General features: G+C 43.3%; 1 protein-coding gene across 3 annotated transcripts in view; it reads left to right on the plus strand.

The window, feature by feature from the left end:
- IQGAP2 (IQ motif containing GTPase activating protein 2) overlaps positions 1–15,851 on the plus strand; it is a 228,834-nt gene that overhangs the window by 139,298 nt on the left and 73,685 nt on the right. Inside the window, exons 8-14 of one of the 3 annotated variants that reach the window (XM_029060686.1) lie at positions 488–666; positions 3,319–3,406; positions 3,996–4,159; positions 4,819–4,906; positions 7,592–7,755; positions 9,401–9,561; positions 14,181–14,305. In XM_029060686.1, coding sequence (XP_028916519.1) covers positions 488–666; positions 3,319–3,406; positions 3,996–4,159; positions 4,819–4,906; positions 7,592–7,755; positions 9,401–9,561; positions 14,181–14,305 — 969 coding nt within the window. Of the gene's footprint in view, positions 1–487; positions 667–3,318; positions 3,407–3,995; positions 4,160–4,818; positions 4,907–7,591; positions 7,756–9,400; positions 9,562–14,180; positions 14,306–15,467; positions 15,530–15,851 lie in introns of those variants that run through there. The other 2 variants (XM_029060694.2, XM_039911329.1) reach the window with 2 other exon arrangements.

Here is a 15,851-nt window from a genome sequence, read left to right on the forward strand (position 1 = left end):
TTACAGTCTAGCGGGGGAGACAGACATTAAAATAAATTCTGTACATAAGTACTGTGGGGCTGAGAGTAGGGTGAATACCAAATGCATAAGGGATGCAGAGGCAGAGGGAGTAGGGGAAATGAGGGCTTAGTCACGGAAGACCTCTTGGAGGAGATGGGATTTTACTAAGGCTTTGAAGGTTGGGAAAGTGGTGGTCTGTCGTATATGGACAGACTCTGGACTGTAAACTCACTTTGGACAGGGAAAATGTCCGCTAATCCTGTTGTTTTGTCATCTCCCAAGCACTTAGTACAGTGCTCTGCATGTAATAAGTGCTCAATAAATAACATTGGGTGATATGGAAGGAGAGGGAAGAATAGAAATGGAACATAAGGCGGCATCCTAATCCTTTTTTAAATTCCAAAGTGAAATCTTTTGTTAAAGCTCCAGAGTTTTTCCATGTGACTTTCCACTGCAAAAATCCTCTTTCTCTTCCTTTCTATTTCAGTGCATGCTGCAGTCATTGCAATTAATGAAGCTGTGGAGAAGGGTGTGGCCAAGCAAACCATTGTAACTCTGAGAAACCCAAATGCGATGTTAACCAGTGTGGATGACAGCCTGGCCAAAGGCTACCAGGAGGAGCTCTGGGGAGCCAAAAAAGGAAAAGAAGAAAACGCAAGATTGAAGGTAGTTCCCCCCTGCAGATACACAGTGCAGTTGATAGCATGTGCATCTGTTGGAATTAACAAAAGCGTTAACAGTTTAAAGTAGGATGTTTTTTCCCCCAAAAAAAACCCTTAATAAAGCATTGCCAAGCAAATATCCAGTCACATAGACAAGTCAGAGGCTAGCTGATCTGACAGCATATCTTTGGGGAGAAGGCAGTGAACAGGCCATAATACAGCACGAAGAAATCTAGAATCTATTTTAAGGTCTGTCAGGATACAACTAAGGACATCATCCAAACTCCAAAAATGTGGTAACTTGTTCAAACATAACCACACCATTTCCCCAGCCTGGAACTACTGTCCCTACTCCCCTCCCAATCAAAAGACCAAACTATTCCCATGTTCAAAGCCCTCCTAAAATCCCACCTTCTCGGACAAGCCTCCCCCCCAACTAATTCCTAACACCCCAATACTTATCAATCTTTGGCATTTTCATAGTTAGCAACTTCATTCCTTGTGTTTGCTTGTACGATTGATTATGCAGATAATTGATTATTCTTCTTGTAAATATTCTATGTCTCTCCCCCCTCCCGCCCCCAGTTAGAGTGGGAATCCCTTGTGGGCAGGAAATGTGTCTTGTTCCTGTATTGTATTTTACTAACTGCTTAGTATAGTGCAATTTATTGAACACCTAGCAGGTGCTCAATAAATACCATTCCCACCAAAACCATAATGGACCTTGAAAGATGGGTATGGAAGAAGACCACTGATATTGGCATGCACATCAAGGATCCTTATGTGTGCTCAGAGTTTCAGAAAACAGAAGGGATGGAGAGAGTCTTAGTTGAAGTAAAGCTGACAAGATTAAGGGTGACCTTATTAATGGAGTCTATTGACATCCTCTGAGCCAGGAAGAAAGAATGGATAAGTCGTCTTTGTCCAACTAACCACATGTTTTCTAGACCTGGTTAGCAATCAATTAATCAGCATTTTCTATTGAATGCTTACAATGTAGTAAGTACTCGAGAGAGTACAATAGAGCATTTTCATTGCACCCATGGAGAGAGTGTCCTGCTGAGAGTTTCTTACACACTGTGTCAATGAAAATGGTTGTGCATTTTCTGACTCCTGGCCATTTTTGGTGAGCACTGTTCAGTCACCGATGGTTAAGTGGAGGAAGGTGTCCCCCCCCCCCACCTCCCCATTAGCAGGATGTGAGATTGAGTTGCTTTTGAAGTACTGGAGTTGGTTTGCCCAGTTTTTCCTAGCTAACCATAAGCTGAACATGATTCAGTATTGTAATTCCGATAGGGAGATCCAGTGTCGAACTGAGACATGTTCCAAGAGACTGATGTGCCCGAGTTCGCCAGTAATTATTCTGTTGTTCTCTGCTCTGTTTAAACCTCTATTAGAATATTGTGTTAGGCCTGCTGGGCTTAGTTAGGATGAACTGAAACTGGTGCAGCTCCAGAGAAGAGTGCCCCAGATGAATAAAGCAGGTCATATGAGGATGAGGTCCAGTAGATTGGAAGCCCCCTGGGGGGCCAGGACCATGACTTGCTCATGGGGTCCTCTCCCAAACACTTTAAGTGCTCTACATGGAGTAGGTGCTCAATAAATTTATCATCAAGATGATGATGAAAGGTTAAAGTAACCTTTAACCTGAGAAGAAAAGGTCAATGTGAGACCTGAAAAATAGTTTTCTAAGGGAAGGAGGCTAGCCTGTTCTCTGCCATGTTTCTTGAAAATTGAACAGAGGAGACTTTGGGCAAAATATTAGGAACTAATCAGGAAACAGGGTCCTAATGGAAAGAGCACAGACCTGGGAATCAGAAGACCTGTTCTAGTCCTAAACTAGACTGGGAAACAGAGTCCTAAGGGAGGTTGTGGAGTCACCATATCTAGAGGTCTTTCAGTTGTCCAAAGATAGGTGGTTGTCTGTTCTTTCCTCGGTTATTCTGTTCCTTCCTCAGTTATTTTCCTGCTTAGAGGCAGGTGGTTGGATCTGATGCCATATTCCATGACATCATTTCTCTAATAATAATTTTTATTGTACCTGCTAAGCACTTACTATATGCCAAACACTGTACTAAGCATTAGAGTAGGTACAAGATAATCAAGTAATATACAATATTTTTCCCACTGGAGGCAGAACAGTTTCTGAATCCCCATTCTACAGATTTTGAAAACTGAGGGGCAGAAAAGTTAAGTGAGTAGCCCAAAGTCACACAGTAGGCAAGTGTCAGAGCTGGGACTAAAACAGATCCTCTGATTCCCAGGTCTGTGCTCTTTCCATTAGGCCATGCTGCCTTTAAATTTTACCCTGGGAAACCAGGTTTAGCAAGTGGACTTAATGTTATTCAGTGGTAGCAACACTGTCACCTCCCTTTTAGTGTGTTTTAGTGGTGCTGTTATTATGACAAAATTGTCTCAGTGGGAAATGAATTGCAATGATTCCATTAGGTGCTCTGAGTCCCCTCTGCTAATGTGTAAAATGTTAAAACCCTGGTCTAAACATGGAGGCATTTAAAAACCAGTCCTGGCTTGCTCTTCTGGTAGTTATTAACCTTTCAGAAGGAAAACCAGAGACCTTTTAAAAATGTATTTCCCAGAGGAGCTGTGTCTTCTGTTTCAGCCCTTCTAGTTTCTTAGTAAAGACTTTGTTTTTCAGAATAGCTCTATTTCGGAAGAGGAAAGAGATGTGTATGAAGAACTGCTGACCCAAGCGGAAATCCAAGACAATATCAACAAAGTCAACAGTAAGTCATGTGATCTCTTGGGAAAGGAGTTAGGGAATATACCCCGCAGGTCAGATTGCTTTTGCCTCCAATCTCATGATGCTTAGAAGATTTACACTTTCTTTGCAAACCTGCCTTGCTACAAAAAAATTTAGTTGGAAAATGTCAGCATTGCTCTTGATGGTGGCGGGTGGGAGGTCCGGCTACTATATGTCCACTTAGCCTTTTTGTCACTTTAAAATATGCTACTTAAGCCAAAGCCAGTCCCTTAATAGCCTCTATTTCATCCCAGTTGACCCTTTGGTCAGTGCATTACAACTGGTGGCTGCTCAGTAAATATCATTACTATTACTACCACCCTCACCACTTCTAAAAGCTGTAGCGTGTTGGACATTTTGACTGTCCCATAACTTTCTCTTCTTTTATTGAAATACAGATTTAAATTATGGTCATTGGGAAAACACAGAAGTAGTCCTTTAGTTCCTTGGCCTTAGGTGACCGTGTTTTGAAAATGTAAATATTACTTTTAGCACACTTCTCCCCACTCCATTTTTCCTGTTCCCCACTTCTGTGTCAGGTTTTACAGTTTGTGAGCATTGTTTTCTTTCAGCCTATGTAGCTTTAGTCCAAGTGAATGAGGCTGTTGACAGGCAAGATGAAGGCGAAATGATGGCAGGTTTGACTCATGCAGCCCTGAGCCTCTCTGGAGTCCTGCAGCTAAATTCCTCATGGTACTTAGTGCAGTTGTGTGACTCTAAAGAACAGAAAACTCAGGTAATTGAAAAAAGCATACATTAGTTTGGCTGCATTCATTTGCATTCCTCCCACCCCAAGACACTTTATTTGGACATTTTTAATTACTGTTTAACTCAACTGATTTCAGATTCCTCACGTTTACCCAAAGTGGCATCTCCTCTTGGTAAAGCATGGGAGCCCTTTCTTCAGATCGTCAACGTATGATGTCTTTGTTTTTAGGTTTGGGGAAATTATTGAGAAAGTCACTGCACTATCTTGGCATGAGTTTTTGCTTCAATCTTGATGTATAGTCCCCATTGTTTCCCATCCAAAGATTTGATGCATGTTTGATAGTTTAACCAAGATGACATGCCACTTTAAAGGGCTCAGGCAATAATTAAAGAGAAAATAGTGCCCCTATATCAACCTATTCTAAAATGTTTCTGATTAACAAATCCCCATTTCTTTGGTCAGTGGGACTGAAAGACAATATAGAAAGACTTCTGAGAGCCTCTGAAAAAATATCCCATTGGTTTTATTTTTAAAAACAGGGGAAAACAATCAAGACCTAACTCTTGAAAGTGGATGGGGCCAATTTTTATTTTATTTTATTTTTGGTCATAGTCCTGAATCATAGTTCATATTTAACATATCTGTGAAAAAGCATCATTTTGAAATTTCTCTTTTTGATCTGTTAGAAAGCAGGGCTTTCTGTTCTGCTTGACCGAAATGAGATCCAGGAAGAAATTAGTATTGCCAATGAGGAATCTGAGGCTCTTAAGCTTAGTGAGTAAACAATTTGCCAGTAGCCTTTTGCTTTTACACTTCCTGATGTTAAAGCCATGATGTCTTTTACGCAAATCTGGTGGCTCTGAATTGGAAACTTGGAGCATGATATGTAATGTTCATGTCCAAACGTTTTAATCCTCAATTGGGGCCCCATTGACAATACTTCTCATTCAGGTGATTTCTATGCCTAATGATTTTTTTTAACCAGAGGTTGTTGACAAAGACTCTTGCGTAATTTGGTGGCTTTAACATACTGATGGTGTTTGTCTTAAAGGCTTGGGGTGGTCCCACTTTTGGAAATAGATGCCTCTCCTGAGGGCTTGTGGGGGAAGGGAGTTAATAGTTAAATCAAATCTTGCACTCTGAGTATGGTGTAGGAGAGTGGACCTACCTCACTTTAAAATGTAGCCACTCTAGGAGTGGCATCACAAAATCACTCTTAAATGTTCACATGCTTCCACCCTTCGGCTTCATTTTTTCAAGGGACTTTCAATGGGCATCTTGCATGCTGTATGTCTCCTGACAAGCTTCTCTGGTAATCCCAGCTAATCAGCTAGGGACTTGGGTTTTTTTTGTAAAAACTATTCTCACTGATTTAGCATGTTCTGCTGAGCTAGCAATTGCCTGACTAGTGCCACAAGGGGAAGGGGGAGCAACTTTGCCTTGATTGTGGTCTTCAGAGGTATGTATTCCCTTATTCTCAATGCTTATTGAATGCTGTTTTCCTGGAGATTGCATTTGTGAAAAATAGCGCTTTGGAGCAGTACGTCCTGGATTAGAAGGCATGGTGCTTTCAGCCTCAAGCCGCACCATAGCAACACTAGAATGCCTTTGAAACAAGTGCAGTATGGAAGATTATCAACTCAGATATAGTCACTGTCCCACAGAGGGATCAGTATTTCTCCATTTTTACAACACAGGAAATTGAGATCCAGAGAGGTTAAGTAACTTGGGCAAGGTCACACAGCCCGTATCAGAACTGAGACTAGTCTCCTGATTTCTAGTCCTGCTCTCTTCCCCCTATTCTGTGCTGGGATATCCTTTGTTGAAAGTCATGAGTATTTGTTCTGGGACTCCACCTCTCTGTCTAGGGATAACTAACCCAGTGAAATCTTTCTGAATACTCCCAGAAGAAAAATGATTTGGTCATGTTAAAGATAATTCTCAGTGTTGACAGGTATTGCTCTCAGGCCTGATTGGGCTTCTAATAAACCACATTTTTCTTCCAGTAAATTTGTTTGCCTCAAACCTAGCCTTTTTGTCTCACTTCAACTTAGTTTTTCATCAATTTTGTGCTCCCTTGACCCAGACCAGAGAAACATCTCAGGAAGGTGCTCTCTTGGGCACAAAGCTGTTGCATCAGCAGCAAGCACCAGATTGGTGGCAGTGCCAGACTAGGTCAATTCAGCTAAAGATCCTAATCTCCCTCTGTGGGTTTCTTTTTTTTTCCTAAAAATTCCTTGCCCCTAAGGCCAAATACAAGACTTTAAATCCTTTGCCACCTCACTTGTAAGGTGGTCATTTTGTTTTTCATTTTTTGGTATTTAAGTCATTACTATGTGCCAGTCACTTTACTAAGTGCTGGAGTAGGTATAGGAAAATAGTCTTAATAATTTTAATTCACATTTTACAGATGAGGCAACTGAGGCACAAAAGACGTTAAGTGACTTGCCCAAGGTCAGACAGCAGACAAGTGGCAGAGTCAGGATGAGAACTAAGGCCCTCTGACTCCTAGGTCTGTGCTCTTTTAGAGTTTCAGAAGGCATGGGCTTTCTCGCGTTTTGTCTTTTAAAATGTACATTTCAGGGCTGGCACTCTAAGTGCTCACTCTGTTCATACCTACCATCTTTTAGAGGGAGCCACTGACAGCACTTTTGAGGCTAGAGTTCATTTGTCAGGTGAAGCGCAGAGCAATGGCAGCTCCAGAAGTGTTTCCTCCTGGGATGTTTTGGCAAAGCCCGGTGCTCATTTAGAGGAGAGGAAGCCTTTTGTGCTATGTGCCTTTGGCCCAGATAATGAAGCCCCACTCCGGCAGTTCGACTTCCACCTGATCAGCAAAGCTCCATCATCACCTCACTGAACCATCTTTGGATTTGAAGGCTCAATTTTGTGTCACTGGATCAGTGGCGACTGCCAGCCTAAAGTTCAACTACAGAACTGGAGGGGCTTCACATTCTTTCACCATTTTAAAACTGGGGTGATGTGATCATACTCAAGGGGTGCCTTGATCTCTAAGTACCTGCAGGTGACCACCTTGAAAATTGCTTGGGATTCTGAGACTCTTAGAAAATTTGAAACAGACTGAGCCATGGAACGTGTAGAGTGTTAGATGCTGTTTGGAATAAAATGTCATCCCCACACAGTCACTAAACCCAACTGGAAGATTTATTTCCAAGAAGAAGATTCCATGAGGAAAAGCAGTTCCTCAAACTGATCCCAGGAGATGCAGCAGGACCTTAGAATTCATCCTGATGCCAAAAGGTGTCCTGAGACTATGTGAGTCTGTGGAAATTCAGAGACCGTCCTGGGGAACTTCCGTGCATTATAGCATTGAAGGCATTGGGAGCAGTGTCATCCAGCAGCACTGTTGCTTGACCTACAGTTTGTGTAGACACCCAGGGACAAAATCGATACTAAGAGTGAATGTTGAAATTCTAATGGAATTGTACCTTCTCTCTTCAGGGCTCATAGCAGTGGATAGAATCAACGAAGTCATTCGAGAGGGTGATGCCAGTAAGACACTGGCTGCCCTAATGAAGCCAGAAGCCCAGATGCCCACTGTTCATGCATTTGCCACCGACATGTACCAAAACGAGCTCTTCAACCTTCAGAAACAGAGTGCTGCGGTGAGTTGGTCCCTGAAGACTCCAGCTAGCATGTGACCGTGAAAGTGTGGCACTGGTGGTGGGGTCTGCAGATTTCTCAGGTCTGCAGGTTTCTCACGTCCACATCTGCCTGCCAGGAGCTTGGGCAGTCAAGGGTTAGCCATTCCCCCGACCTCAAGATCAGTCCACTGAAGCATGATGGGGAATGGTGGCAAATGGTGGCCTACCTGCCGCAGGCCTTAAGTCATGTAGACTGTGAGCCCCACATGGCACAGACAGACCATGTATTTCCTTCAGTGCTTAGCACAAAGTTTAGCAAGTATTAAACTCTTATTAAATTCTGCCACTGCCTAAAAAGGGTAATCACTTTAGAAATAGAATTTCTTAGCACTCTCAAAGAACTCAGACAAAATCGATCAATGGAATTTGAGTACTTACTATGTGCAGATCTCTGTACTAAGCTCTTGAGAGAGAATAATATAAAAGAGTTGGTAGACAAGTTCTCTTTCCAGCATGAGTTTATAGTCTAGATGGGTAGAGAAACATTAATGTAAATATATAGTTTATTATGTATAACTTAAAGATTTGTACATAAATGCTGTGGGGGGGGGGTGGCGAAGGTGGGAAATATCAAATGCCCAAAGGTCACAAATCTAAATGCATAGATGATGCAGAAGGGAGAGTGAGGCAGGGAAAAGAGGCTTTAATTAGGGAAGGCCTCCACAGTTGGGAAAGGAGAACGAGTTGTGATTTCTTACAGGGTTTTCTCCTGTCCGCTCCACTCGGACGGGACAGAATGAACTGGGTAATAACGTTGGAGAAAGAGGCCAGAGCCCAGTGCACATGTAGGTGTGAGTCCACTCAGAGAGATTCAGGCCTTAAACTTATTTTGTCTCTGTCCGGCCTCTCATTAGAGGTCCCTGAATTTGACTTCCTTGCCCATCCTGGCATCTGGACTATATTAGATCAGGCAACAAAAGGGCAGAGGGAGTGTTGAAAGGGGGTTGGCTTAAAGAAAAAAGACCTGCCCCATGCACTTGGATCTGAGACCTCTGGCCATTTGATATTTGCCCCACCCTCAACCCCAAAGCACTAATGTACATAATCTTTCAATCATATATTATAAAATATTTATTCATATTAATGTTTGTCTCCCAACACTAGCCTAAGCTAGTAGGCAGGGAGCATGTCTGCCAACTCAATTGTATTCTCCCAAGTGCTTAGCACAGTGCTCTGCAAACGGTAAGTGCTCAGTAAATACTGATGATGATGATGATGCCACCCCTTGGTTAGTTATTTAAGGCATTCAGCAGGCCCATTTGGGACTGGGAGTGAATTCATCAATGGGAGCTGAGAAAGCAGGCCTTTGTTCCCCAGAGCTGAGTAACTGGATGATTCTGGATCCTGCCTTCTTCCTCTAGCCAGCACCTGGATCACGGCCATTAGGAGCAGGCCGAGAAGATTGTGGCGTGTTCCTCTGAAGACCCCCTACCCTCACCGCTAGTGAATAAGCATTTCGTTTTGGCCGGACAGATCATCCTTACGGAATGGCAGAGACCCTGCTGCTCTAACTGACTGCCCCGTGCACTGTGGCACTTAGCAGACGCTACTGGGGGTAAAAGCCTATTGTTGACATTGATCATGATTGGCCCTCATTTTCCAACAGAACTACCTGGCCCATGAGGAATTGTCTATTGCTGTGGAAATGCTGTCTGCTGTTGCCTTGGTAAACCAGGCTTTGGAGAAAAAGGACCTCCTGTCTGTGCAGAATCATCTCCGAAGTCCTTCTATTGGCTTCAATAACCTGCAGGAAGAGAACTTGGAGCGGTAAGGGAAGGGCCTGGGATTTCCATATTGTTACTACTTTAGTGAACAAGAATATAATAATGGTACTTGTTAAGTGCTTGCTATGTGCTAAACCCTGTTCTAAATACTGGGGTAGATATAAGATATTCAGGTTGGACACAGTCGCTGTCCCACATGGGGCTCACAGTCTTAATCACCATTTTACAGATGAGGGAACTGAGGCCCAGAGAAATGAAGTGACTTGCCCGAGGTCACAAAGCAGACAAGTGGCAGAACCAGGATTAGAACCCAAGTCCTTCTTACTCCCCAGTCTCATGTTCTATCCACTAAGTCACGTTGCTTCTCATTTTCATGAAAGTCTGGGAGTCCCTGCCTCCCGTAGCATTAACTCTCACTGGGGAATTCTGGGTCTAATGCCTTTTGAAGGCCCAAGAGAGTGCTTTATGACTTCACTTGAACAAAACTCTTCTGACTAGTCTATTTGTAAACATTTTATGTCTGCCTTTCCCATTGAGTATAGGCCCATCTTGACTAGGGAATTGTGGGGATTTGTCTGGAGAAGCAGGTTGGCATGGTGAAAAGAGCAGAGGCCTGGAAATCAGGACCGGGGTTCTAATCTCAGCTCTGCCCTTTGCCTACTGTGTGACTTTGGACAGGTCCCTTACCTTCTCTGTACATTGGTTTTCTCATCTGTAAAATAGTGATTCAATAGACTCCCTTCCCCTTAGACTTGTGAGTCCCATGTAGGACAGGGACTGTGCCTGAGCTGATTATCTTGTACCTACCCTAGTGTGGTGCTTGGCCCATAGAAAGTGCTAAACAAATACCACAACTATTGTGATTGTTATCAACAGCCTCTCTAATCCATGCATTCTCAAAGTTACCTGCCCCTCCAGAGAAAGGAGAACTGGGCTCGATATGCATGGCAAAATGCTGCTCCCAGCGGGGAGTGCTTCGCATAACAAATACCACCCTTTGCAAAACTATATGGTCACCTCTCAGCTGATTTTTGAGAGTTTTTTCTAAATTATATAGAGTATCCCCAGTGATGTTCTTGGGAAGTTGCCAAGGTGTCAGTTCTCTGGCTGGTACTCAAGTCTGCCTTAACTTTGAGTTGCTATTCCTTTGGTAAATGAACCATGCTAATTGAGCACCTAGTGATAGTAGAGCACCATAGTAAACACTTGAAAGAGCACAAAAGAAGCAAGACAAATGTTCCTGCCCTCAAGAAACTATAGGCAAAAATAATTTATAAGTAGCAGAATCGGGAGGAAAAATGAGGCTATTACAAGGTGTAATTCAACTATATCAGTATGAAGTAGCTAAATAATTGGTTATAAAAATGAAAATAGACCTATGTACTGCAAACCTGTTGAGGATAGAAATAAAATAAATACATGCTAATGTCTATTGGGTTGACACAACTAGAAGCATTGTGAATGATTTGGGGAGAAAGTGAGATTTTAGGAGGGTTTTGAAAATAAGGAGAGTTGTGATTTGCAGATTTTGAGGCGGGGAGGGAGAAGGGAGTTTCAGACAGGCGGAACAGCGGAAACAAGGAGTTGAAGGCAAGTGAGTCTAGAGCAAGGTTTATTTAGAAGGGGAGCTTGGGAGGAGTGAAGAGTGTGAACTGGGTGAAGAATGTCTATAGGTAAAGTGGGGAAAGTTGGCAAAAAATTTGAAGCTGACAGTGAGGATTTTGGGCTTGATGTAGAGGGAAATTGGTAGCCATTGGAGACTGATCATCTCTCAGTACTGCCAACCAAGACACTGCAATCATCTTAAAATAGGGTTGGTGTTTTAAGGGGTTCCGGGAGTCCTTAATTCAAAGCTGGTGATAAAATTTAAGTATTTTGGATGCCACTAGGTGGAGATGTTGGCCCAGCTCTTCTATCATTAGAGATTACTTTTAGTTGTCTCAGAAGTGTCTCCTGCAATTTTGCATTACGAAGTTTTTTGTAGGCTTCCCTTAATTCACATGAAACCGTGTTTGTGACTCTCAGAAAGACTTTTCTGTTTAATTCAGGGCCCAAAAAGTCCAATCAATGTGGTCTAGTGGAAAGGGCACCAGTCGGGGAGTCAGAGGACCCGGGTTTAATCAATCTTTCATTCAGTCATTCAGTCGTATTTATTAAGTGCTTACTGTGTGCACAGCACTGTTCTAAGGGCTTGGGAAAGTACAGTGCAACAATAAAGAGTGACAGTCCCTGTCCACAAGCTCACAGTCTAGAGGCAGGGGAGACAGACATCAACACATAAACAGATGTTAATATAAATAAAGTTACAGATATGTACATAAGTGCTGTGGGAGTGGGAGAGTGGGGAAGAGCAAAGGGGGCAAGTCATGGTGATGAAGAAGGGAGTGGGAAATGAAGACAAGTGGGGATTAGTCTGGGAAGGCCTCTTGGAGGAAATGTGCCTTCAGTAACACTATGAAGCGGAAGCGAGGGAGAAAAATTGGTGGAATTGAGGAGGGAGGGTGTTCCAGGCCAGAGGTAGGACATAGGCCAGGGGTTGGCGGCGAGACAGGTGAGATTGAGGCACAGTGAGAGGGTTAGCACCAGGATAGCAAAGTATGTGGTCTGGGTTGTTAGAAGGAGAGAAGCGAGGTTAGGTAGAAGGGGGCAAGGTGATAGCTTTAAAGCCAATGGTGAGTTTTTGTTTGACACAGAGCAGATAGGAAAGCACTGGAGATTTTTGAGGAGGGGGTGACATAACCTGAATGTTTCTGTAGAAAGATGATCCAGGCAGAGGAGTGAAGTATGGACTGGAGTGGGGAGAGGCAGGAGGTTGGGAAGTCAGCAAGGAGTTTGATGCAGTAATCTAGGTGGGATAGGATGAGTAGTTGTATTAACATGGCAGCAGTTTGAATGGAGAGGAAAGGGCAGATTTTAGCGATGTTGTGAAGGTGGGCAGACAGGATTTGGTGATGGGTTGAATGAGAGAGAGAGCAGTCAGGAAACGCCAAGGTTACTGGCTTGTGAGACAGGAAGGGTGGCGGTGCCATCTACAGTGATAGGAAAGTCCGGGAGAGGACAGGGTTTGGAGGGAAGATAAGGAACTCTGTTTTGGACATGTCAAATTTGAGGTGATAGGAGGACATCCAAGGAGAGATATCTCAAAGGCAGGAGGAGATGTGAGCCTGGAGAGAGAAAGAGAGAGAGGGAGAAATCAGAGAAGGAGATGGAGATTCAGGTAGCATTTGCATAGAGATGGTACTTAAGCCATGGGAGTGAATGAGTTCTCTAAGGGAATTTAGAAGGGGACCAAGAACTGAACCTTGAGGGACCCCCACAGTTAGGGAGCGGGTGGCAGAGGAGGAGCCCTCAAAGGAGACTGAGAATGAGCAGCCAGAGACATAAGAGGAGAACAAAGAGAGGACAGAGTCAGTGAAGCCAAGGTTGGATAATGTTTCCAGGAGAAGGGGGTGGTCCACTGTGTCAAAGGAAGCTAAGAGGTCGAGGAGGATTAGGATGGAATAAAAGCCATTGGATTTGGCAAAAAGGAAATCGTTGGTGACCTTTGACGGTGGTTTCAGTGGAGTGAAGGAGAAGGAAGCCAGATTGGAGGTGGGGCGGTCCAGGAGAGAATTTGAGGAGAGGAATTTTATTTATTTTATTGTCTGTACTAAGTGCTTAAATTAGGTTCTAATCCTGGCTCTACCTCTTGCCTGCCGTGTGACCTTGGGCAAGTCAAATCTGTGCCTCAATTTTCTCATCTGTAAAATGGGGTTAAAGACCCAGATACAAGAAACAGCTTGGTCAGTGAAAAAAGTATGAGCCTTGGAGTCAGGTGACCTCGGTTCTATTCCCAGCTCTGCTGTGTGACTTGGTCAAGTCACTTCTTTGTGTCTGTTTCCTCATCTGTAAAATGGAGGTTATATTCCTGTTCTCCCTTCTATATCTGGATCGGGGAATGTGCCCAACCTTATTTCCCCGACTGCTTAGTACAGTGCTTGGCATATAGTAACTGCTAAACAAATATTATTGTATTGTATTGATAATTACTATTATCTCCCAGTACTGGAGACCCTTAGGTCAGAGAAGTTGAAAGCACTCACTTGAGTCTTTTGAAGACTTTCGTTAGCCTTTGTCAGTTGAAAAACTCTCACAGGTAAAATTGGAGTGTTTGGTTTTTGAAAATTCTGCTGTCTTAATGTTTTGGGGGTTGAGTAGGGAAAGGAGAGATAAGAGGAGGCCACCCTAGTCTGATTTTCATGGCCTGACTGGAAGGTATTATTCAAGGAGCATAATGAACCCAAATCCCCTTACTGAGTGCTTCCTGGGCACTTTGCACTACAATAAGTGCTTGGGAAAATACAATATAACAGAGTTCCCGTGACTACATCGAATTTACAGTCTACAGGGGGAGACAGACATTTTTATAAACAAATAAATTGCAGCTATGTACACTCTCCAAATCAAACAGGACAGTGATGAGACCATTTCCTAGAGAAAGATGTTTGGTTCCTCTTATTCGGAGTCCTGTTGTAAGTGTAACCTAGCACTTCAAGGTCTAGCCACAGAGTATCAGTCCACACGTGAAGCTGAAGGTGAAGTTCATAAAGGAATGTAAATGGGGAAGCAGTCAGGCCAAATGACGGCAAAGTAAAGTAATTCACTTCCTCCTATCTCTCTCAGTTATGCCAGCACACTACAGTCCACTAAAACAGAGACCTCATCTCAAGGACAAGACTACTTGAGCTGGAATGAAATTCAGAACTGTATCGATATGGTTAATGGGCAGGTGCAAGAAGAAAAGGAAAGTAAGTACCTCTGTAGTGGAAGTTGGGGGGTTCACCTTTCACTTATAACTATGGAGATGGATTAGCCCAAGGAGACCCAGACCTGCAGGTAGCTATCCGCCCAGCCCTGGTAATTTATGATGGATTGGGATTTATAATGATGGGAAGCAGTGTGGCTTCGTGGAAAAAGCATGAACCTGGGAGTCAGAAGACCTGGGTCTTAATCCCGAGTCCACCACTTGTCTGCTGTGTTACCTGGGCAGTCACTTCACTTCTCTGTGCCTCTGTTCCTTCATCTGTAAAATGGAGATTAAATCCTACTCCCTTCGTTTTAGACTATTAGCCCTGAGTAGGTCAGTGAGTAGATCTGACTTCATTATCTTGTATAATACTGTTGGTATTTATTAAGCGCTTACTATGTGCAGAGCACTGTTCTAAGCACTGGGGTAGATACAGGGTCATCAGGTTGTCCCATGTGAGGCTCACAGTTAATCCCCATTTTACAGATGAGGTAACTGAGGCCCAGAGAAGTGAAGTGACTTGCCCACAGTCACACAGCTGACAAGTGGCAGATCCGGGATTCGAACCCATGACCTCTGACTCCCAAGCCCAAGCTCTTTCCAGTGCACCATGCTGCTTCCCTAATCTACCCCAGTGCTTAATACTGTGAGTGCTTGGCAGATAGTAAGCACTTAAGTATTATAACTATTATTATGAATTATTATCGAAAGACACTTTATAGTTGCTCACATGAAAGAGGTCTGTATTTTTTTGAAGGATTTGAAAAGTCATTGGTGACCCCATGTTAACAGGAGATTTCATTTCTGTAAACAAGGCAAGCCTCTAACAGTAAATGTTTGGTCTCAAAGGGGAAGACCTGAATGTAATGGAAAAGCATTTATAAAGAATTCTGTTGAGGGTGCCAGTTTATCTCTCTCAGGAAAGATACCTTTCCCCATTAGAGTCTTTGAAAAGAAGATTTCTAGCCATTTGGCAGAGGCTGCTTTCAAAATAAAAGGTGCCTATTTACAGAATACTTGGCCATTGTACTCTAGGCACCATTTCAAATAGACACAACTGGAGGCCTGATGTGAATCAGGGGCCTTCTGGGTAGATCTGACTGCCCCTATGAGGTCACGTTACTATGACCTCACAAGTTCAGGCTTTTAGAAATGCACCAAAAAAACCCAAGCCAGCAACCAAGTTATCTCAGTCAGCAGCTGGTTGGAATGCGCTCTGTCCCAGGTGATTACAGCAATTCAGAATGTGCTTTATTCCTTAAGAACTGGCCTTTGGCTTGGCTGGAACAAAGGGACTCTGATCAATGCCCTGGAGTTGGTATTGGGAGAATGAGACAAATTGTTCCTTGGCCTCTAAAATATGGGTTTGGCTAGATGGCATGATAACAGCTGTGATTGAAATAATGTAATGCCTATCAAAGAAGAGAATGAACTTCTATCTGTAACATATATGCAAGATTTTTTGCTCTTTAGCTAGAATTCAGTCAATCTAGGGAAGGGCAGAAGATCAAATCCCTTAAATGTTGAGTGGGATGCAGCTTTGCAGG

Source organism: Ornithorhynchus anatinus, chromosome 1, assembly GCF_004115215.2.
Source record: "Ornithorhynchus anatinus isolate Pmale09 chromosome 1, mOrnAna1.pri.v4, whole genome shotgun sequence".
Lineage (NCBI taxonomy): Eukaryota > Metazoa > Chordata > Mammalia > Monotremata > Ornithorhynchidae > Ornithorhynchus > Ornithorhynchus anatinus.